Source organism: Epinephelus lanceolatus, chromosome 20, assembly GCF_041903045.1.
Source record: "Epinephelus lanceolatus isolate andai-2023 chromosome 20, ASM4190304v1, whole genome shotgun sequence".
NCBI classification, from domain to species: domain Eukaryota; kingdom Metazoa; phylum Chordata; class Actinopteri; order Perciformes; family Serranidae; genus Epinephelus; species Epinephelus lanceolatus.
In genome coordinates, this window is record NC_135753.1 from 17,103,315 (window position 1) to 17,126,316 (window position 23,002).

General features: G+C 40.4%; 3 protein-coding genes across 3 annotated transcripts; 2 read left to right on the plus strand and 1 right to left on the minus strand.

The window, feature by feature from the left end:
• The first annotated feature begins 221 nt into the window (after window positions 1-221).
• On the plus strand, window positions 222-10,837 carry LOC117264352 (delta-type opioid receptor-like). Its single transcript, XM_033638242.2, has 4 exons — window positions 222-381; window positions 710-980; window positions 6,462-6,814; window positions 7,148-10,837. Exons 1-4 carry the CDS (start codon window positions 279-281, stop codon window positions 7,675-7,677), a joined length of 1,257 nt encoding a protein of 418 aa, XP_033494133.2. The 5' UTR covers window positions 222-278; the 3' UTR covers window positions 7,678-10,837.
• A 1,517-nt stretch (window positions 10,838-12,354) lies between these two features.
• chmp5b (charged multivesicular body protein 5b) lies at window positions 12,355-17,854 on the plus strand. Its single transcript, XM_033639151.2, has 8 exons — window positions 12,355-12,521; window positions 13,164-13,268; window positions 15,357-15,403; window positions 15,558-15,651; window positions 15,730-15,801; window positions 17,001-17,109; window positions 17,307-17,422; window positions 17,520-17,854. Exons 1-8 carry the CDS (start codon window positions 12,453-12,455, stop codon window positions 17,568-17,570), a joined length of 663 nt encoding a protein of 220 aa, XP_033495042.1. The 5' UTR covers window positions 12,355-12,452; the 3' UTR covers window positions 17,571-17,854.
• A 26-nt stretch (window positions 17,855-17,880) lies between these two features.
• fastkd3 (FAST kinase domains 3) lies at window positions 17,881-22,486 on the minus strand. The gene is made up of 7 exons (XM_033639150.2): window positions 22,362-22,486; window positions 20,538-22,031; window positions 20,253-20,338; window positions 18,948-19,122; window positions 18,789-18,858; window positions 18,524-18,638; window positions 17,881-18,113 (listed from the first exon to the last, which is right to left on the minus strand). The coding sequence occupies exons 2-7, from the start codon at window positions 22,000-22,002 to the stop codon at window positions 18,015-18,017; spliced, it is 2,010 nt and encodes a 669-aa protein (XP_033495041.2). The 5' UTR covers window positions 22,003-22,031; window positions 22,362-22,486; the 3' UTR covers window positions 17,881-18,014.
• Between the last annotated feature and the right edge of the window lie 516 nt (window positions 22,487-23,002).

A 23,002-nucleotide genomic window follows, 5' to 3' on the forward strand; every position in this document is an offset into this window, starting at 1 on the left:
GTTAGTAAATTAAAATGAGGAAAGGAGCTTATTAAGTTTATGTTAAGGTTAGGGTAAGGGACTTGATAATGCACCATGTCAATAAGGGTTCTCACAAAGGCTGAAGTACAACAACGTGTGTGTGTGTGTGTGTGTGTGTGTGTGTGTGTGTGTGTGTGTGTGTGTGTGTTGAGTCTAGCCTGATTGCGCGCGCCGCCTCTCCATCAGTGCGTGTGCACGAGTGTCCGCAAAGCCGCTGCTGCTCCTCTCCAGGCGCGCAGTGCCATCCACAAACTTTGATGAGCTGTAACCTTCACCGAGGGAACAAAACAACCCGGGCTGAATATCATTTTAATAAAATATATTTTCACAGGCTGTGTCCGCTAATTCGGATCCATCAAGGTGAGTAAACTGCGAGCTTCAAATTACGGTCAAGTGTTGACGTTTTTTACTGAAAAGAGCACCTGCGAGCTTATTTCTGACTGTTTTGCATGATCTACAAGTGGCTCAAAGTCAGTCCTGCAAGGCTGTAATTGTTTTGCAGCAACGTGATGATGTTTTCTAATATATATATATATATATATATATATATATATATATATTATTTTTTTTAATCAGTGGGTGCGTTTTTCTGGCTCAGTCGCACCTTATGTGCCCACCTCATTATTACTCTCAACATCGCAGATTGTCATATGAGACCATGTATTCACTTTAAAGTCTTATTTTGAAGCTTTCTCTCAACAAACTGGTGTAGATATGGAAAGCACTCCGGTGGAAATATTCAAAGACGACAATAAGTGCCTCTCCACGCTGCTGGAGGACTGTCCGCTGAATTCTTCAGCCTGGATGTCCGGATACTCCGAGAGCCGCAATGTGACCCACGATGATAGCTGGGAGCCGGAGGGCATGTCTCCCATCATCCCCATCATTACTGCAGTCTACTCCGTGGTGTTTGTGGTCGGCTTGCTGGGCAACTGCCTCGTCATGTATGTGATCATCAGGTAAGGTCGTTTTAAGGATGTCGAGATAAAAAATCCATATTAAAATCATGGGGTCCCTGAAATATACGTTAAGCTTTTAAAGTAACACAATATGAATGTTATTGATTAAAAGTTGCAGTTTTCTGGAAATTTTATTAAAGACAGTTAAAGTAATCTCTCTTTTTCCACATCCAAGGAAGCTTAATTATGCCATCTGTTTTTGGAAATACAGAAAACAGCAGAGGTGCAGCCAGAAGAATGTGCTCCTTCACAGTCACTGTAAATGTTATTACTTGTGGAGATGGCACTGGCACCAACCCTTGGGCTTTCACAGTGACCTCAAGGCCATCTGGTCTATATCATAAGTTTCCTTAGTGCTCTCTAATGGCAAGTCCATTGCTCTTAAGCTCTCGTATACAGCTCATCAAAGAGTTGGCATGTGGTGTGCTGAATGGTTGGGTCAGTAGGGGAGAACGGGGCTGGTTGTCACAGTTCTTACTTGGATTTGAATCCCTCAAAAACTGTGTCCTTGATAGATTCCTTACTATGTTTAATGGAAGCCTGAAGTGTCAGGAGAGGAGTGGCCTTACTCTGAATACACATATTCTGTTTGAAAGATATGAGCTGTCAAATATGACTTGTGCACTTGTGGCAGCCATCTCCAGTGTGGAGTTGGTGGTAACACACTGTGGGGTTGGTTGTCCCTGTGTTATTTTAATGGGGAAAAATTAAAAACAAATGGATACAACCTTAAAAATGAATTTCAGAAGTTTCATTTTGTTGAAAATTTTCACTGAAATGGAACACCCTAACAAATCTGTTGTATTGAGAGAACATCAACAGGAAAAATCATTACTATAAGTGCATTTTATATCCTTATGGAACAATATAAAGAACAATCAAAACATCCTTCTCTAACCTCACATACTGACGTTTGTTCATGGACTTTCCAAGTCCACATAAGACATGTAACATACCCTGGGTGTGTTGGTTGTTGATGTTCTGGGACACCGTGTCAAGTTCTGCCTGTTACATGTATTGTGTTCTTTCAAAACACACTTCCGGTTTCACAGGAAATTTAACATTTACATACAGTCTCTTTCAAAACACACTACGTCAGTACATCAATGCAAATTGATGTTTTCTTTCCTACAACAACTAACACACATGGCTGGGTTTAGGCAACAAAAGCATGTGGTTAGGTTTAGGAAAAAAGAACAGGGTTTGGCTTTATAATCTTATGGGACACGAACACCGCTCACCGTTGTTGGACTGATCCACCACCATTCCCGCCCACCCGACTTGGACTTTTGCTGCCTTAACTTCCGTTCTTGTCCCACCCCTGATGCTGCCAAGTGCCTTTAAACTACACCGGCGACTGGCTGTGTATCAAGCTGATGTTAAAGGCCGGCTTTTTTCGTCAGTGTCTGAAGCCACAAGTCACTGACCAAGCGCCGGATTTTGACAACTTTGGAGTGAGACCGGGTTGGAACAATAGCTGACCCCTGAAAAAAATGTGACAAGCATCCCCAACAAGGATTTTGTGCAAGCGACTACACTAACAACCACATGTTGTAGCCTGGCTAAACAAGGCTATCTAACCTATAGTCTACTTCTCCATTTTTACCTTGTCATTGTTTTATTATAAACTCTTTGTATAAAAGGCTAGAAAGAAAAAGCTGAGAGAGAGCCGGATGTTTACATTTTCACATGAACAACACTAAAAGTCCTCTCACTTCAATTGTTACATTTACATTCGCAAAATATTCCAGTTTATGCCCGTATTCCAAAAAAGATAATATTCTGACTAACCTGTTTACAACACTAATTAAAATACATATATCACTAATATTTCTCTTCACATGCAGCTGTTCATACTGTCATTCATCACGTCAAAATATGGAAAAGCGGAATGGCTGTAACCACTTGTCATTTTGCTTCTTTGAATCAAAACAGATTTTTTTCAAAGTTTTCTACTGGTGGCAGAAGTGTTCAACCGTGCAAACCCAGCCTCCATCATTCATTCCTCTAACCCCCTTCTTGAAAAGGTCGGTGTTGTGATAATTGTGCCTATCCAAACACTTGTTGATATCCAAGTCTTTCATAATATTTAAAAGTAGGTGTTGTTTCATCTTTCGATCAGATATGTTGTTATGTCTTTTGGGCATGCATCTGCAGCCTTGTAAACTCTTGGTGCATTGGTTTGTGTACTATGTATTCATGACAACGCACAGAGCCGACTGTAAACAGGCAGGAGGCCATTTGTCACAAAATGCGGTAAAAACCCCTGATGAGTCGCATATTCAGAATGTGCTGTACACATGCCCAAATAATGCCATTAAAACCAGAATAATACCGACATAGCTCACGTCATAATCAGAAAATGCTAGAAATGGAATAAGGCCTAATTTGGAAAATCCAAGTGGAATATGTGTTTACAAGACCTGCATCAAATTCAGAATACTGTCATATTCAGAATAATATGGGAATGTTAGTGTGCATGTAAACATACCCAGTCTCAAGTGTCTTACCCCTGAAATGACTCTGTAAATGACCTCTGACCCCAATTCTGAAAATTTCAGTAGCAACATTTCTTAACAGTGCTCTCTAGGAAGTGAGATCTAATGAATGTGACAACCAACCCTGTTCTTCCTATGAGTATTGCAGAGAGACTGAACTGAACTGAAGTTATTTTGACAAAGAAAGAGTTAAGATTAATGCTGTCATTTCTAATTCAATGTTAATGTGTAAAAAATGGCAACATTGATTCTCCCTCCTTCAAAAGTGGCCTGTTTTATGAATCTAATAACCCTGAGGCCGCCAAAATATAATAACAATATTGTGTAAAGCTCTCCCAGTCTGTTGGACATGATATTAATCATAGTTGAAACCAGTGGTGCTTTATCAAATCTGATAGCCTGCTTGCACCTCATTGGCCGTTATTTATGGTGTGTGAGAGCCAATAAATCCTCTTTGATGTAATGTGCGATGCAGCGAATGCTACAGCTCGCAGACAACAATTACCTCAAATCAGATTGATTGCAATGCCTGTCGCTAGAAGCCAATTTCATCACCGCGGTTACAGAAAAGACTGTACGTTGTACTGTTTAGTTGGATTCAGCTGCAGTAAAAAGCTGTTTTGTGTTGATTTAGTGCAAACAAACATCCAAAATTACCCTCATCCAAACCCTCACTAAATCAGCATAGGTAACATTTTAGATGTTGAGCTACAAGCTGTTAATGAAAGTATCTGACATGGCAGTGCGCCCTTTATGGCTGTAAATGGTTCATACTATTAAAGCTGCAGTAATCAATACTTTTATATTAACAGTGGATCAAATGACTACATGTAATGTGAAAAGGGTCGCTCCTGGTATTGAACCCACAGATTATAATCACCTGGCTCTGCAGTTCTCCTCAGCTCTACAGTGCATTGTAACGTCTTTCAGCTCATTGTTTTGATTTATGTTCTGATTTACTTTCATGGCTCTCATCACTGTTGTTTCCAGTCACAGCTGGCAGCTGTGGTCAGTGAAAAATCTCAAATAAAACCATTGTGTGCTACCTGGCCAACACCAAACAACAGACAACAAGTTAGAAAACAAGCTAGCAAGTAGTTGGTGAAAATAGTGGAGAATGTAGCAGCTAAAGTGCCAGATATTCCCCTCAGGAGGTGATTAAGACCAAAAAAATGTGCCAAAGGAGAGTGAATGCTGGACTGTCTTTAAGCAGGTAGACATAAACATACATGAATGCTTGAGTCTGCTGGATAAACAACTGTTTGCAAACATGTTATAATATGTCAGGGTTTTATTTACAGCTTGTTGTGCTGCCCCCAAGTGGCCAAAAAATCAATAAATGCGTGTTTAAAGGAATAGTTCAACTTTGGGATAGCAGTAGCCTCATATTTAACCTACAGACTCTCAGCAAGAAAGTGAATGAGTATACTTCCTCTGATGTAGAATCATCCCTTTAAAGGGACAGTTAACCCCAAACCAAATATTTGTATGTTTCCTCTTACCTGTACTCCTATTTAACACTCTAGATTGTTTCGTTTTGCCATTAGAGATGTCTGTCTTCTCTCCAGTATAATGGAACTAGATGGCACTCAGCTTGTGGTGCTCAAAACGCCCCAAAAAAATGTATTTGAAAAACCGAACAGCAATGTCTCTGAAGAAATAATGACCTGGTTACTCAAGATAATCCACAGACCATGCTGTGAACAGTTTAATGTAGGAATTATGTTCTTTCCACTGAAACACACCCGCCTGCCAAATCACTGCGCAGAAGGAAGCATGTTCACTAGCTCCTAGCTAACATTACAGCTCAGCCGAGGACGCTGCCATTAATGTTTACATCTTGTGCTATCACAAGCACGAGCATTTCCTCCATGAGTAGATGCACGCTTCCTTCTGCATGGCGATACAGTTGGTGGGTGTAGTTAAGTAGAAAAAAAATAGTTCCTACATGAAACTGCTCACAACAAGGTCTGTGGATTATCTGTAGTAACCGGGTCATGATTTTTGGAAAGAGACACTGCTGTTGAGTTTTCAGATTCATTTTTGTGGCACTGTAAACACCACAAGCAGAGTGCCATCTAGTTCCATATATTGGAGAGAAGACAGACATCTCTATAGCTGATATCTCCAACACTCAACAATCACTTAAACAATCTAGACTGATACATATCGCTGCGGGTAAAAGGAAAAATATGCATTTTTGATTAGAGGAAAACTGCCCCTTTAAGGCTTTCATGTAAAAGAATCTGTTACATCACCAGCCCTGCAGCATTGTCACGTACAGCTTTATCCAAGGAATTTAGGTTTGATTTTGAGTAAGTGCTCTGTGTGATAACTTAATATCAGATGAGTCTGTTGTCATTTTAAAAAATGGATTACTTCCTGTGAGCCATGGCAGTGATGAAGGTCTAGTTACTGAAACATCGCAATAAATATATTTTTTTTTTGCAAGTTAGACAGTGTGGGGGAGTTTGTCTGGAAAATGTGTCCTACTCGTCCCTCTCCTATGCACCTGTTGTGAAAGAGATGTATGAGGATCCTTTTGTTCTTATATTGCCCAGTCACCATGAATCACATAGGCAGCTCTGAAGGATCTAATTTTAATACCAATGCTTCATTACAACTTGTAGGCACCGCTACTGGTAAAGAATTAAAACTTTAAATTGAATTTTAAGATTAAACTTTGCAAAAGTCATCACTTACTGCTTTGATGCTATTATAATTTAATGAAGGGAAAACAAGTTGACTACACATGGCCTGCAATCAGCACCATACTATACATAACAATGAAGTGTGAGTCAGAAAAATTACATTACAGATTCAAGGAAGCGTTGTGGACTAATAGACAATGTTTAATTCATAATGAGCCAAAACGAAAGCTCTTCCAAAGAGCCAGCCAAGCAATATGAGCGGTTGATTAGCTTTGGTCATCTCTCTCCTCCTCGCTATTACAGGACAACCTTGTGTTCTACATGTTTAACAGGTACACAAAGATGAAGACAGCCACCAACATTTACATTTTCAACTTGGCGCTCGCCGATGCCCTCGTCACCACTACTATGCCCTTCCAGAGCACGGACTACCTGTTGAATACCTGGCCCTTTGGTGAGGTGGTCTGCAAGGTTTTCATCTCCATCGACTACTACAACATGTTCACCAGCATCTTCACCCTCACCATGATGAGTGTGGATCGCTACGTGGCAGTGTGCCACCCGGTAAAAGCCCTGGACTTCCGCACTCCGATCAAAGCCAAGATGATCAACGTGTGCATCTGGATTCTGTCGTCGGCTGCGGGGATACCTGCTTTTATCCTGGGTGGCACCCAGACAAAGAGCGGTGAGGAAACGCTTTCACCATCCCTGAATGAAGTTGAAAAGTCTCAGATGATTCTTTAAGTACGGGAGACTCTTAAAGTGCACGCCGGTAATATTTTAAGAGCAGAAATATAATCTATTATCTGTCAGTGCAGAGTTTTCCATTAGCCACACATCATGCATCATCCTGCCTGAATACAGATGATGTCAGTTCAGAGCAAAATGTTCCTTTTTGATTAGCTGATCCACAGCAGCTTGTTAAATTAATAGTAGAAGGGCACAGAGGGGAATTTTATTTATCATAAAGTGCACTTCATCACTTAATTCACATCTTCTTCCTCCCTCTCTCCTGCAGACATAACTGAGTGTGCCTTACAGTTCCCAGAGCCGTACGTGTACTGGGACACATTGATGAAGATATGCGTGTTTGTCTTTGCCTTCGTGGTGCCTGTGCTCATCATCACCGTGTGCTACTCCCTCATGGTCCTGAGGCTGAAGAGCGTCCGCATGTTGTCCGGCTCGCGGGAAAAAGACCGCAACTTGCGGCGGATCACGCGGCTGGTGGTGGTGGTGGTGGCTGTGTTTGTGGTCTGCTGGACACCCATTCACATTTTCATCCTTGTCAAGGCGCTCGTAAGCATACCGGAAACCACCGCCATCATGGCTGCCTACTTCTTCTGCGTGGCTCTGGGCTACACAAACAGTAGCCTGAACCCTGTCCTGTATGCCTTTCTGGATGAGAACTTCAAACGCTGCTTCAAAGACTTCTGCCTCACGGCCAGACTGAAGGGGGAGAAGGTGTCAGGGAGTAAGAAGAACGCCAGCAGTGTGAGGGAGGCCGCTGTTCCCCTGGAGAACCCAGATGGGACTAGAAAGCCGGCATGACTAGCAGTGGAACTGTCATCGATTTCCCACATTGGAAAAGAAGACTCCCATGATCTGGGCCTAACGCACGTCACATCCACAATGTAGTTTTGACTCTAGTACAGAATTTATTTTCATTCTAACTTGGGGTATAGCCAGTGCCAACATTGATATGATTTCATTTCAGAGATCAGATGAAAGTGTCACATTATAAAGTGTATTCCTCTCTGATTCATATTTTTTCCTCATGGCAGATTGTGTAGAGCAAATGTAATTAAAGTTTGTCTTTAACAGTAACCGGACACTGTCCTGCTACAGAGTATATTACTAAGAATGAAAAACCTCATTGATAATATCACAGTAGGTGATTTCAGGGGGGATGAAGGGGGATGCCATTCCCCTTGTTAGCACAATGACTATTTTGGATCATGGATGTATAAAGAGAACTTGATGCAGCATTGGAGGCAGGCCCTGTTCGTTCCTGTGCAAGTTGCTCAGTGGCACATGCAGCCAAGTTAGCTCAACTTCCTGGGTGTAAAATTACCTGGATCTTCCACATGATGGGGCCCATAGAGCAAGCAGACCAGAGACTTAGGGCCAAGTCATAGTTGCCACACACACAGTTTGTACAGTACAGCTGATGGTCTGTGTCAGCCTCCAGCAGTAAACCAGACAGCTTAGAGGTGAGCTTATCTTTCTACTGCTAACACTGGGTGAAAGTGAAACTAAGAAGATGCTGCTGGGAGTGAATGTCAAATATTTAACTTTAAACTGACTTCACAGTGGTGCAGCTGCTGCAGCTGCCTTGACCGCCATGTTTTGGACTGGACTGGAGTTTGGAACAAGAGATTGGAGCATGCCCGGTCAGTGCGCTTGCTAAGCATACAGTCCATGCAGTCACAAAAAATGGGCTGCATGCCTACCTCCATGCAGGCTCCATTCAGATGCAGACATGGGTAGATGATGCACATGGACTAAAACAAACCTTTGCAGGATGCGGAAATATGAATTGGCCATTTTTGTGACCATGCAGACGTTAGGCATGACAAGGGCGTCGACTGCACATGCTCCAATTTTCTTGCTCCACACTCCAGTTCAGTCCAAAACACTGCTATCAAGCCAGCCATGGCACGCTGTCTCACCACCGTGAAGTTAATTTCAAATTGGATATTCAATGGACATTTACTTTAGACATCTTCTCGCATCTTCTTAGTTTCACTTTCACCCGATGTCGACAGTAGGCGGACAGTTACCTCACCTCCCAGCCCTCTTGTTTCCTACTGAGGGCTGACGGAAACGTCAGTTGCACTATGAATAGAACCCTTTTGCTTGTCCGTGTTACCGCAGCTATCTTTTGGCATTCAATGCAGACAGTATGTGCGAGCCTTTCCAGCCTAGGCCAAGTGGCTAACCTCCAGCATAATTTGAAATGGGATAAAATGATTTGATCGTGCTGCTCTTCAAGACTTTAGGCTTGTTATCAGACCGAAAGGATCAAATCCCCACAGTGAAATGGGTCATTTCTCGGGTTGTGATGTTCAAAAAATCTTATCCACTGATTTATAGACGTCTCTTTCCAAAAAATCTTCTGGGGCCCAATGGCATCACTTGATGGACCTGGATGTTGTAGTTACACAGTTTGGTCTATCTGTGCACATCCAACATTTTCTCACTAGGCATTGCAGACGTTTAGGGAGAAACCTGTATGCAGTATAAAAGATCCAAATGTTACTTTTTCATGATTTTGCGTTGACTCATGTCCATGGCACCGTCAGTGCGGAAAAGCATAACTGAGGCTTAAGTGTGCTGTGTTTCGATAAATCCATGGCGCTTAAGTAGCTGACGGATTTGTAATTTGAGTCCCGCCCTTCTGTCAGTTTCATCCTGAATCTATAATTTTCACTAAACTATATAGCTTACATCAGTGTTTTTATATTTGTTAATGCTTTCTGCAATTTTGTTTATCCATGTCACTTCCTCCCTATAATTCTCTATAACCAAATGTGCCTTTAACAGTCCAGGATAACTCACGTTTGTAGCAGCAGAAAATGATTTCAGTAATGATTACAGAATGGGGTCAAACAGCACTTCATACATAATATTTCTTTTATACAGTCAACATGTCGTGGTAGCTGCATGAATCACTGACAGCAGATATGTGCCATACTCCTTTTCACCTCTGTGAAGAGTTTGAATCATGCTGACTGACCACAATGTGAGAGACCTGACTCATGCTGGACTTTGAAGTCACTGGGAGGTAAACAACAACAACAAAAAACTCTAAGGCTGCATCGAAGCAAGTTTATCGATTAGAAAAGTAAAAAATCCTGGACTTGAATGTGCTTTTAAAATTTGACAGAGGGCTCTCTATCAGCTTTGACTCTGGAGTTGTGTCCAGTTTGATAAGTTGTTCAATTCATGGTAATCACATGTGCTTTGTGTGGCGTTTACCATGATACATGTCGTCTTATTGAAACACTCATGCTGTTACTGTAGAGAAATGTTCTATTAGTGCAATCTGAAAACATAAATACCTGTGGAAACAAATTGTGCACATGTTTAAATACAGTTTATTCTGTCAACTGTACAGTATTATAGTATGTATACAATATATTATTTAAAAATAACTTTGCACAGAAATCATTGAAATATACTGTATTTGTAGCATGTCGATCATTGCTATGATAGTATAATGCAACATAGGCAGCCTGTATGCTTGATGGACTGTGCTGTTATTTTGAATGTACTGCAAATAGGCTCTATATTATATAAACATATGACCATACATGATATTAACTTGTCTATCTCATCAGAGGTTTGCTAATATTTCAATAATTTAGTAATACATCCATTTTCATAATCATGCCGTTTCATGCTCATGGCCCTAAACCAGAACTTTTTGGGTCTGGGAAACTTTTTATTTTTCAATAACAAATCTCTATGTATATAAATAAAGCACTGACGTTCTGTTTCTTGATAAAACAATAAGAGACATGAATCTGAGAAACTACACTGTGACCAAGACATTGTTTTCTTCTCCGCCTCTTTGTTTACTGTTTGAATCTGCTGCTGCTGCTGCTGTATATTGGCTTTGTCTGCTATCAACGTAACAGCAGACGTATTGATCGAAACATCCTGTGTGTGAAGCGCTAACTATTAAAGCAAGTTCAACAAATCCACATCGATTCTCTTCTCTTGCAGTGACAAGCACAACTTGTTGTCAGTTTTTCATTTGTTAAATTCTCTGCAGTGTCAGATCGTGACACTCTGCTGCCAGAAATGTCATTATTTCTGAGTATTTTATTTTGAAATAAAACACGGTCCCACACAGTGGCTTATTTTAAATCACAGTCTGATACATGAAGAGCAGTTTTAGTTTTTCAGGATGAGTGTTTTAGTGGGAGGGCAGGAGTCCTCTGCAGGTGTAAATGCCAGCAGCTCCCTCCAGAGGACAGAATATGTAATTACTAAAATATATGTGATGTGGCTAGAAAAATAAATCCTACAATTATCAGTAGTTGCACGCACATAACTTAATATTAGCAGGAGGCTTACTGCAGGCATCTACAATAGCACGGACGTTAGTTTGTGGCAGGTTGTCAGTCTGAGGAGAACATGGACTGATTAACCTGCCATTACATTAATGAACCATTCCCCCTCCTTTCTTTGTACTGTGTATTATTAGAATAACATTTAAAACATTATCAGAAACAGTGAAGGTTTTAAATGAAGAGTGTAAGTGTAAGGCCTTTATCATGTCAGTGCTTTATCCCCATACCCCAAAGTACACACCTGGGCACCCCTGGGGGTCTGCTGTGTTGAGCTGCATGCTTTGCCCAACTGATAAAATTTGGATATAAATTATATTTGATAAATATTACATTATTAAACATTAGATGAAGAATAAAATAGAAAAAAACTTAGGGATTGGTTGACCTCTGTTAGGTGTTTATTATCATTTGCAACATTTTGGACTGTAAAATCAGAAAACTGATCTAGCCTATATAATGAGTAAGATAGCCACCCTAAAGCTATTTTTTAAATATTAAAACACACCAACCTAAGAGTTATTTTTCTGATTTTGATTGACTTTTTTTTTTTTTTTTTTTTTTTTTTACTTTACTTGAGATGTCATTTCATTCCTTTGTGTTATTTAACTTGTTTTACCTATATTATGTGCTGTGGTTGTTTACTGTTTCCTGCTGTGACATACTACCTGCACTATGTCCAGCACATACATGTATATATGTACAGTAAAAATCATCTCATTATTAGGCTATTGATGATAAGTTTAATGCAGTGTGTATCTTTGCCTGTATATGTAGTTAAGCTACTTATAAAGTACTTTATCTCAATCTATGTTTCCAGAAGTATAACATATTAATTAATTTAGGAAAATAGATTTGGACATTGAAAGCCCACGTCTAACATTGCGTTATTATAGTTATTATTTCTGATTAATCTTTAGATATATTTCAATATTATATAGGCTACATGTCATGTTTTGTTGATTACTGTTTGCTAAGAAAAAAGGAAAGAAATTATTAAATATTTTTTTAAAAAAGTATTTTAAGGTAAGGGACATTAATGGGATTACAAAAACAGATTTAAAAAAAGAGGATACAAACACTAAACCCAACAGAGCTGTTTGTAGGGCGCGACTGAGTGCGTAACAATCACGTGACCCCTCTGGCGTCACCTCAGCCATTTCCGGGTGTTTTCCCTCAGCTGGACGGTGACAGCGAGCTAACGCAGCTTTCTCGAAGTGTTGAAGCCTTAACTTTATTTTTGCCGAAATGAACAGAATATTTGGAAGAGGAAAACCCAAAGGTCCACCACCGAACCTTACCGACTGCATAGGAACCGTGAGTATAATCCCGAAATAACTTTTTGAACACTGTCTCGAACAAAATAAACAAAGATGGAGCCCTTCTCGGCTGGGTTAGCTAACTGCTAGCTAACTTTATGAGCAGAAACTAGGCCAGCGTTTACCATATTTAACTGGCATGTTGTCGAAACTACTAGTTAAAAGTTGTTAAATTACTGAAAGCAGACAGAATAATATCACAAAGCGTTTTACCTATCACAGTGTATGGATAGTATTGGTCGATAATCAAAGTTTATAAACTAAACAATGGGTGTATGTGTTGACGTAATGAATCAGCATTATGTAATTTTAAGTAGGAATTTGAACCATTTCACTGGCACACACCAGAAACCATGTCGCTCTCTTAGTGGAATGGCTGACATCAACCAGTTAAACAGGTTATGTGTCTGGTCAGAGCTATTGTTAGCTAACTGAGGTGGAGGAAGAAACAGATGACATGGTTAATGGTACATAATTAGCCTCAATTAAACTACTGTGTATCTGTGCCTAAGGAAAAGCATTTTAAGCAATGCATTAGTTAGTTTAAAGTGGTTGTATTTGTTCTAAAAGTCCTCTTTTAAGATTATCCCACTGTTAATGAACAAAAGCTGATGTCATTGTCTCTGTTTTTAATTTGAAGGTTGATTCTCGGGCAGACTCTGTTGAGAAGAAGATTGCCAAACTAGATGCTGAACTTATGAAGTACAAGGACCAGATGAAAAAGATGAGAGATGGGCCCTCAAAGGTGAGATTTACTGTCCAGCTCACAAACACAGCATGTTATCAGCAGTCATGTCACTGTGGTAGATAATGAAATGTTTTAGTTGTGAGTTTGGGATAGTGTGTGTGACCTTCATTAACATTTTGTACATCCTTCAGCACAATAAAAGTCTTTATTATGAAGCCAGTGGATGGAATACAAACATTGCAACTTTTTTTTTTAAAATTTCTTTTTAATATTTAGAGAGATGGGCCCTCAAATATGGGGTTTATTGTACAGTTTTACTGGAAAACAAAAAAAGGAATGGGCTCTTCACTTGAAACCCTTTTAGCATGCAACAAGCCAGGACCAAGTTCAACTCTCATACAACCCTGATTCCATAAAAAGTTGAGACACTCAGGATTCCCACTGTCATGGAAAACCTGGAAAAGTGATGGAATTTCACAGTCACATTTTCCAGGCCTTGAAAATTTATGGAATGAGTAAAAATCACATAACATTTTAGAAGAGTCGTGGAATTTTGGTGTGTTTAATGAAATTATTACAGGAATCTTATGTGTAACATAACCACAAATTTATTTTCTGTAGCTGTCGACATAAAGTTGCTCTGATATGTGTTGATGTGTGACATTTTGTGTACCATCACATATGTTTTTTTAGTTTCTTCCCACGATCCCTCTCTGTCTTCATATTTGCCAGCAAGCTGAAATTATTTTTGATTAGAGTTTGAATCTGAAATGTTTGAAAAATGCCCAGCAAATGGGGCAAGAAAATGTTTTTTTTATCATGGGTTCTTAAAAAGTTATGGAAAAGCTTTGAAGTTTTGTCAGTGAAAATGGGTGAGAATCCTGGACACACTACACTATACAGAAAACCAGAAAGCAAATCAAATTGCAAATCCTTTTCGTCAATCAGCAGTATAAAATAAGAATTCAACATGTCCATTTTTTCATTTAACATATTTCCAAAGCAGCTACTCACATGAAACGTAGACCAGACATTGGTATTTACTGAATTAAACTACACGGATAAATAAAGTGTAACATTTCCGTACATAGAATTTATGTGCAATAACATGAAATGACACTGGAAAAAAGTACAGAACACACAAATTGATATTTAGTTTAATATTTGGAGAAGCCTTTGTTTACAATGCTAGCTGAAAGACACTTCCTGTGTGAAGAAACTAATGTCTCACAGTGTTCAGGTGGGATTTGGCCCAGTCTTCCACGCAGTCTATAAATCTTGAAGATTTTGGGGGCCACTTGTGAATCTTGAGAAAGAATTTCATTCTTAAAACTTCAACAGTGAGTGTCTTCAGTTTCAAACACTTGCTGAGTGATGTTAATAGAAAAGGTGATGTAACACAGTGATGAACTTTTTTTGAATGTGTTGCAGACATCCAGTTCACAATGAGTGTATAATTACAAAAAAACAAAAAAAGTTAATTAGTTTGAACATGAAATATTTGTACTATATTCAGTTGAACGTAGGTTGAAAAGGATTTGCAAATCATTGCATTATATTTTTATTTCTGATTTACACAGTGACCCAACATTTTTGGAATCAAAGTTGTACATAGTATAAAATGAGCATTCACAAAACTTTCTTCATACATTTGTCTTTTTATTATAACACACACATGCTGAAGAAGGTAGAGCCAGAAATGTTGGTGTCAGTGGACTGTCAGCTGTTCAGAAGAAAAATGTACAAAGCAAAATTGTGAGTTTTCATCTGATACTACTATGCTGTAGAATACAGAGGTTTGGCACAAGATTACTGAATACGTATCTTCTCATTATTCCAGCAATATGATATCCTTCAGGATCATGAGACATGATACCAAAATTACACTGTTTCAAATGCCTTACTGCAGGAAGTGTACACATATTTTCTACAGAACTCTTTTTTTATTCAATAAAAGAAGGCAGAGTTCTCACATGTTAAATGCAGCTGCACCAAAATATTGCCAGCACTTTGATTTAAATCAGAAAGTATGTGATCAAAGAAGTAAAAGTACACTCATCATATATTTGTGTCCAGGTAATGCTTTGTATTGATCATCAGTTGATATAATTTGTTGAGTGTTCTCAATTTTTTTTCATTTACCAGAACATGGTCAAGCAAAAGGCTATGAGAGTTCTGAAGCAGAAGAGAATGTAAGTCCTTTTATTCCCCAAACTCAGAGTGTTAATTGTCTTTAAACATGTCATATTAACCTTAAAAGCTTTACATGTTTTCCTCATTAACCAGAGGTATTCTCTTTGTCAACTGCTATAAAGTCTCACTTCATTTTATCATTATATCTTGCAGGTATGAGAGCCAGAAAGATAACCTCATGCAGCAGTCTTTCAACATGGAACAAGCAAACTACACAATCCAGACCCTTAAAGATACTAAAACCACCGTAAGATATGAAATAATCTACCAGAACAATGATGGAGGAAAACAGGGCTTTCTGCTAACATTTGCTTTTTCCTTTTAGGTTGATGCCATGAAAGTGGGCCTTAAAGACATGAAGAAAGCCTACAAGCATGTGAAGATTGATCAGATTGAGGTATTTGTTTTTTGACCTTGTATTTACTTCACTAGGAGGTTTGTAGTAGCCATCTGATGTCAGCTATACTAAGATAATAGATGTCACCAGATTGGATAATGGCACAGTAAATCATTGTGTATATATATTTAAAGATATCACATTCTTAGTCCCCTCCTAATGTGGCATTTACACAAAATATTATCGTGCACTCTTGTATACTGGGACAGAAGGTACCCAACACTGTTGGAAGCTCACAACCAGAACATTTTCTTAGCAATTAAGTTACTGTTGAAGATAATACAGTGGTTTAGTTATGAGCTTGGGACAGTGTGTGGGACGTTCATTAAAGGGACAGTTCACCCCCAAATCAAAACTACATATTTTCCCTCTTACCTGTTGTGCTATTTATCAGTCTAGATTGTTTTGGTGTGAGTTGCAGAGTGTTGGAGATATCGACCGTAGAGATGTCTGCCTTCTCTTGAATATAATGGACCTAGATGGCACTCAGCTTGTGGTGCTCCTAAAACATACATTTGAATAGCTCAACATTTTCAGGAATCACAACCTGGTTACTCAAGATAATCCACAGACCTTGTTGTGAGCAGTTTCATGTAGGAACTAGTTTATTTCTACTAAATAAAACTCACCAGCCGAATCACTGCACAGAAGTAAGCGTGTTTGCTAGCTCCTAGCTAACATTACAGCACAGCCAAGGACACCACCATTAATGTTTACATCTTGTGCTGTCACAAGCATTAGCTTCTCGTCCATGAGTAGATGCACACTTCCTTCTGCTTGGTGATTCGGTTGTTGGGTGTAGTTCAGTATAAAGAGTATGAAGTTCCTACATTACTTTTCTCACAACAAGGTCTGTGGATTATCTGGAAGAACAAGGTCATGATTTCTAGAAAAGAGACATTACCGTTGAGTTTTTCAAATATATTTTCAGCGCTTTGAGCACCGCAAGCTGAGTGCCATCTAGTTCCATTATATTCAAGAGTCGGCAGATATCTCTACGACCCATATCTCCAACACTATACATCTCACAGTCAACAATCAAGACTGATAAAAAGCACTACAAGTGAGAGGAAAAATGTTTTTTGATTTTGGGGTGAACTGTCCCTTTAACCTCCTGTACAGCATTTAGCAAAATCCAAGTCTTTGTTTCAGAGCAGATGGATGAAATGCAAACATTTAAACTCCCTTTTAATATCCAGGATCTTCAAGATGACCTTGCAGACATGATGGAGGATGCCAATGACATCCAGGAGGCGCTGGGAAGAAGCTATGGCACGCCTGAAGTTGATGATGCTGACTTGGAAGCAGGTCAGTAACATACCTGTATGCCAGGATATTATTTTTCTGATATCATATTTAGTATAATGCTGAGACCACAGCTGCAGGGGCACAGGTAGCAATCACAGTGTACAGCTTACAAAGAGGTAATACTGTTTGTGACAACATCCAGTTATGATTAATTACTCTTTACCCATAAAATTTAAACAAATATGGTGTGTCCACAGAGCTGGATGCTTTGGGAGATGAGCTGCTCATGGATGACGACAGCTCCTACCTGGATGAAGCTTCATCTGCTCCTGCCATCCCAGAGGGCATGCCTGGCGACAAGTCCGTCAACAGGGTAGGACTCAGGGTTTTTTTTTTTTGCAGTTTCATACAAGTTTTGTCATTAGTTTAAAGAGCTTTTTCATTAATGGGCGTCTTTCTTTTTGTTTCAGGATGGCGTCCTTGTGGACGAGTTTGGCCTTCCTCAGATTCCTGCTACATAAAGGAGCAATCGTAACACTCGAGCTAGTTTACATGTATCATAGCCTTTTTTTGTATTTATCCGACTGACACTCCCAGCCTTAGAGTGCAGCAGTTAAAACCAAAGCATCTTCTGTCCAATGAATGATAATGACAAATCAGGCATCTTTAATTCAAAGTTGTGATTATTATTCTATCATTATATGTATCTGAGGTGACTGTTGGAATTGGGACTCTTTTAACTTTGTACAGTTTCTGCAGCGTTTGTTGCCATGAACAAAATAAATTATATTTTTCAAACAACACATACAAGTCAGTCAAAGTCATTATTTATATAAAAGTCACTTTATTTTCAAGTTAAATATGCAAACCTACATAATTACTTAAAAAATATATTTTTATTTACATTTAATCGGAAAAAAAATAAAGATTTATTTCTGACAGAAGGCTCAACGTCCACAGCATCATCACCAGCTCAGCCTGTAGGTGAGAGGGAAGATTTTTTGGTGCAGATACTCCACCACGCTGGTCTTGTCTTGCAGTTTTTCAAATTCATAGTAGGGAATCTAGGGAAAAGAAAACAAATACATATTCCATCATGTCATTAAACCAAACGACTGAACAAGTTAACAGAAAAACTAAATGGGAAAAACAATCAGATGGTGCCAGGATAATGTACTTTATTTACCATTTAGCAGAAAACAATTTGGCAGGAAATTCCCAAAGAACAGAAATTGCAGACTCCACAGCATTTAAGAGGAAGGGCCAGTATCGGTCAGTTGCGATATCATATCAGGCATTTACTGTTTACTGTGATGTTACTAACTTACTAGTAATTTCCTGGCCTTCCTCACAATATGCGTGGACACGAGCAGGTTGCAGTATTTTCTCCATCATGTTATAAACCCTCCAGACGAATATAAGTGTTTTAAAAAATAACCATTGTTCCCCTTTAAAGTGAGGACGAAGGTCTTACCTGAACAACTTCATATCCCAGGAGCCTCAGGTGTCGCTGCTTGATGGCTTCTTTTCCAAGTAGCTGCCTCGTGTTTGTAGTGAACCTCCTTTGTCCGTCAATACAAAGAGCTATCCTGCAACACACATCAAACGACACCGTGCTCTGCGTTTAAAGCTGTTGCTGAATCACATGATCGCTGAAAGATTCTCTTCAGAGAGATTTTACATTTAGTGAAGCAAAAATCTTAAGTGCAGAAACCTTGTTTACACAAACAACAATTTACCTTTTGTATACTTCATCAATATGACTGGCGGGCAGCACATACCCGTCTTCATCAAGTTTTATCTCCACATCTACAAGAACAAAAAGATTTTTAAGCCAATGTTGGGCAGATTACAGGAAGTATTTAGGAGATATATATAGCTGTTTACGTGTGTATTACCGAGTGTGTAGCAGTACGGTGTCAGAACTTTGGATCCAAAGTATGAACGAGCCCCGAGCAAATCCACCAGTCCATTTTTAACAGAGTTGTACAGGTGTGCGTCCACTGGCGTCTCCAGGGAGGGTCCAGACATGAGGAAAGACTTGACGCGGTACTTGGGGAGGAGCTTAGGACCCTGAGGAGATGACAGAAGGTGCAAAGGAACACAAATACATTCATAATGTGCATCAAAGCTATTTTAGTTGGAATACATTGTTCTGATTTCTCATGAACTGACCAAAAACAAAGACATTTCCAGGAAAGCCACAGTGGAACCTGATGTTCAAGATCCGTTTTGGTGTCAGCCTTCAGAATAAACGCACAGTTGCATCCGTACCAAACCATGTTGTAGATGTACTTAATCCAAAATGAGTGCTTCAAGACACAATGTCTTTTAATTTTTGCATCTGCAAATTATCCATTTATACACCTGAACCGCAGAACCCCACAGGTTTAATCTCTTTCTTAGAGCCTGTACAGGTTTTATCACAGATAACTGGAGCGCACTGACTGGACCTCACATACTGACGTCATGTGAAGTAACAGGGTGTGTATTCAGGTTTCTGACTGTGCATTATTCCTTTGTCACTCTGTTGGGCAGGCCTCATTGCCGACATATCTAACTGTTGACATACAGGGATCCCATGCAGTATCACAAAGAATGGAACATTATTTTTGTTTCCAGACTACTGCCCCTACTGTTTTCTAAATTCTAAAACTCTAAAATAATTTGATCAGACAAGCATTTTTTTCATGGCATTTTAAGCAGGCAGCCAGCACAGCCAAAATGTTTACCACTGTGTGAGAGAGCGCCAGCCACAGCGAGCTTGATGTCGTCATAAACAAGGCAAGTATGGCGTGTGACTGAATGCACACTCGTACACAGAAATGCCTGTACGCCCGAACGTCACAGCCTGTAACAGCTCTGCCCTGAGAGCCTTATACTGAACCAAATCCACACCTCTGTAACCAGATTCATTTGAAAGGAAATGTGGCATTATCTCTGAATTGCATGTATGCATAGCATCAGAAATAATCAAATATTAAGCCTGTCTGAACATTATGCATTGATGTCATAAAGAATTTAAATATTTAACCTTTTGTCAACTCATTTTTGGTTCTTATTTATAAGTGAGACAAAAATATTGGGAGAACAATAATTTTATTTATCTGAAATAATATGAGTAGAGGTAGCCCCGGTAAGTTTACTTCCTCTCTGGGCAGAGATGTTTGACAGCAGTCTGGAAAATGGAATTATTATTTTACCTGATAGGACGGACACTCCAACTTCAAAGTCAAGTACAGCTGGGTCAGCTGTGCCAGGATGATACGGTCCGTCCCTGTGTTCTGCTCTGGAACACAGTCAATATGAGTTTATATTTTAGTCAATTGTATCTGTACAGCCTGATATCACACACTCGAGAAGCATCAGATAGACATGCATTATAAGTTGTGTGTACAGAAACACACCAAACAATACATGCAACAATATCAACATCAGACAATGTTGAAAGGTTGTTCATGTTGCAGGTCTCTGACAGGATGTCTTACCTTGCAATTGCTGGAGGAAGTAACTGCTGAAAACCTTGGAGACAAAATTTACAGGGAACCTCTCCACCAGCGTGCAGGAGTGGAGCAGGTTGAGCAGCGTTCGGGGCTGGAAATGTGAAAAGCGCGTGCGCAGGATGGTTTCAACTTTCCTGAATACCTCACCAGCGTTGGGAGGAAGGTAGCCGAGCTTTCCAAGTGCCATGATCTGCCTGGTCACCTGGCTGGTGCTGTAGTCGTCTGCTCGGTACACAAAGCTCTCTGCAACAGCATCAAAGACAGTTGGGGACAGGATGCTCCTCCGGGCAAAGAACTGTGCCACCTTGGTAATTGTCTCTGGGTGGGAGGTGAAGGCTATTGTGGGCACATACCTCTCCATCGCCTGCACAAAGTAATGATCACTGTGACCAAAGTGCATTAGGGCCCCGAGAACAACAGTGAGCTCCTCATCGGTGAAGTGAGGTACATGTCGTACAGCCTGCTTACACAGATTGATGACAAGAGGCATGGCGTGTGTCTGGTTTAGGGTCATGAGAGCACTGAGTACTCCACTAACAGCAGGAGGATCCATGCCGGAGGTGACTGTCACGGCATGTGTGTGCATGGCGTTCAGCAGGTCCTGATATTTTCCATCTTCACTAATGCCACCTTGCAGCAACCTATAAGCAGCAATGAGATCTGCGAGGCTCCACTGAGCAGGCTCCTGCTTCTGCATTTGCTCCATCACCTGCTCCAGCATCACACAGTCAGGACCCTCTATAGCCAGCATCGCCTGACCCAGGGTACACAGCTGCCCTATGCTCATCTGTCCTCTGTCTAACCTCTCCTGGCTCTCAGACACCAGCCGCACCATAAGCGTACTCCAAGGATCCAAGAAGAGGCGAGTGCAAGCCAAGAGAGCTGATACTAATCCGGCATCCGTCAGTCGCCCAGAGTCCTGCTCCAGCTGGAAGCACAGAGCTCTGATCGTGTCCTTCTCCAGCACTGCAGGATTCTTCAGAGAGTTCCCCTCCTGCTCCAGGTCGGCCACACGGTTAAGAGCTGCTGCAGCCATAGTGTCGGACAAGATCTCCACTGAGCGCAGCAGGGCGAAGACCTGCCGGGATGAGGAGCAGCTCCCAAGACGCTGCTGGAAAGCCTCCTCCTCTGCAGCTGTGGGTAGGTGCAGCTGGGTCAGACGGAACCGGGGGCCTGAATCTCTGTGGAGTCCTACAGAGCTGCTAGCGACGTAGATCGGCTCCTTCACGATGGTGGTCAGGCTCCTTGTACCGCAGTCCAACTGAAGCTTCTGGCAGCCCTGCCTCCGGGTGCAGCCGCCTGCTGAGGTACAACGGCAGGCTACACATACGGATTGACCTTTACTGCAGGTGCCCAGGAGCCTGGTGGAGCAGACAGGTCCAACAAGAGGGTAACGTTGAATCCCGAACTGCCCCAGCAGCGGAAACTTTCGGATCGCGTTCAGAGCCATGACCCTGCACCTGGACTCCTCAGACCCAGCTGAATCAAAGAAAAATAAAAGCTTAACAAACAAGAAAACGTTTTAAAGTAATTGCTACATTAGAATCTACATTAGAAAACAAAAGCAAAAGCAATGACAGTCCTCAGTCATCACATTCATAAGTCTTCTGTTTACTGACGTTAACGTTACCCAACCTTGGGGTTGCTGTTAGCTAACGTTAGCTAACCCGTTACTTAAGGTTAGCTGCTAGCTTACCGGCTAGCATAGAAGAGTCGCACTGCTCTGGTAAACGTGTTTAAGACGGACACTTCGGCTCATAGCGATAAATAAACAACAAACGAAAGGGTGAAACCAGCAAAAAATCATACCTGGACATTCCGACGGAGGCACGAGGTCACAGAACCGGTGACAGCGGAGCTGTTGTCCTGTGGTGACCTAACGTGGTTCCGTAAGGATTGTGAGACGTTCAGGGAAATTCGTTATTCGGTAGTTTTGAAAGTAACATGACCCATCCCAGTGGTACGAGCTATTTATGCTCGGAATTATATATATATGGTAAATATATGTGACAGAAATATATCAGAAAAACCAAGCAACGCAATGCGTCCACGCTTTTATGTCGTTTTATTAACCTCATCAACTTTGATGGTTGTTATCGTAATGCGCTTCCCATGTAAAAGCTGTCTTTAACGACAACATCTGAAGGAAGCACCATGACGCTTGAAACTTGGATTCAGTCACGAGTGCACGTCATAAACCATTTACAGTTAAAATTGAGCAATCCAATTTTTATGGGATACTATATTATGACTTAGTATATCATCTTATGGCATACTGACTTTTTCTTTTTAATGTTATTTTTTTGTGGCATATCATTATATAACGATTTTTATGTCGTGTATTTTACGCCATATTATATTCTGCAATGTTTTTATATGGCATACTATTCTATGATTATTTTAACGGCATTTTTTATGATACAGTATGCCATAAAATATCAAATGTCAAA

Bases quoted from the DNA above. Each gene is read 5' to 3' on its own strand.
- LOC117264352 (XM_033638242.2), top strand. From the start codon at position 279: ATGAGCTGTAACCTTCACCGAGGGAACAAAACAACCCGGGCTGAATAT. The intron at 981-6,461 runs GTAAGGTCGTTT...CATGTTTAACAG, and splicing joins GTCATGTATGTGATCATCAG to GTACACAAAGATGAAGACAG. The intron at 6,815-7,147 runs GTGAGGAAACGC...TCTCTCCTGCAG, and splicing joins TGGCACCCAGACAAAGAGCG to ACATAACTGAGTGTGCCTTA.
- chmp5b (XM_033639151.2), top strand. From the start codon at position 12,453: ATGAACAGAATATTTGGAAGAGGAAAACCCAAAGGTCCACCACCGAAC. The intron at 12,522-13,163 runs GTGAGTATAATC...TTTAATTTGAAG, and splicing joins TTACCGACTGCATAGGAACC to GTTGATTCTCGGGCAGACTC. The intron at 15,802-17,000 runs GTATTTGTTTTT...TTTAATATCCAG, and splicing joins TGAAGATTGATCAGATTGAG to GATCTTCAAGATGACCTTGC.
- fastkd3 (XM_033639150.2), bottom strand. From the start codon at position 22,002: ATGGCTCTGAACGCGATCCGAAAGTTTCCGCTGCTGGGGCAGTTCGGG. The intron at 20,339-20,537 runs GTAAGACATCCT...ACTGTGTTCCAG, and splicing joins CTTCCTCCAGCAATTGCAAG to AGCAGAACACAGGGACGGAC. The intron at 18,859-18,947 runs GTAATACACACG...TTGTTCTTGTAG, and splicing joins ACCGTACTGCTACACACTCG to ATGTGGAGATAAAACTTGAT.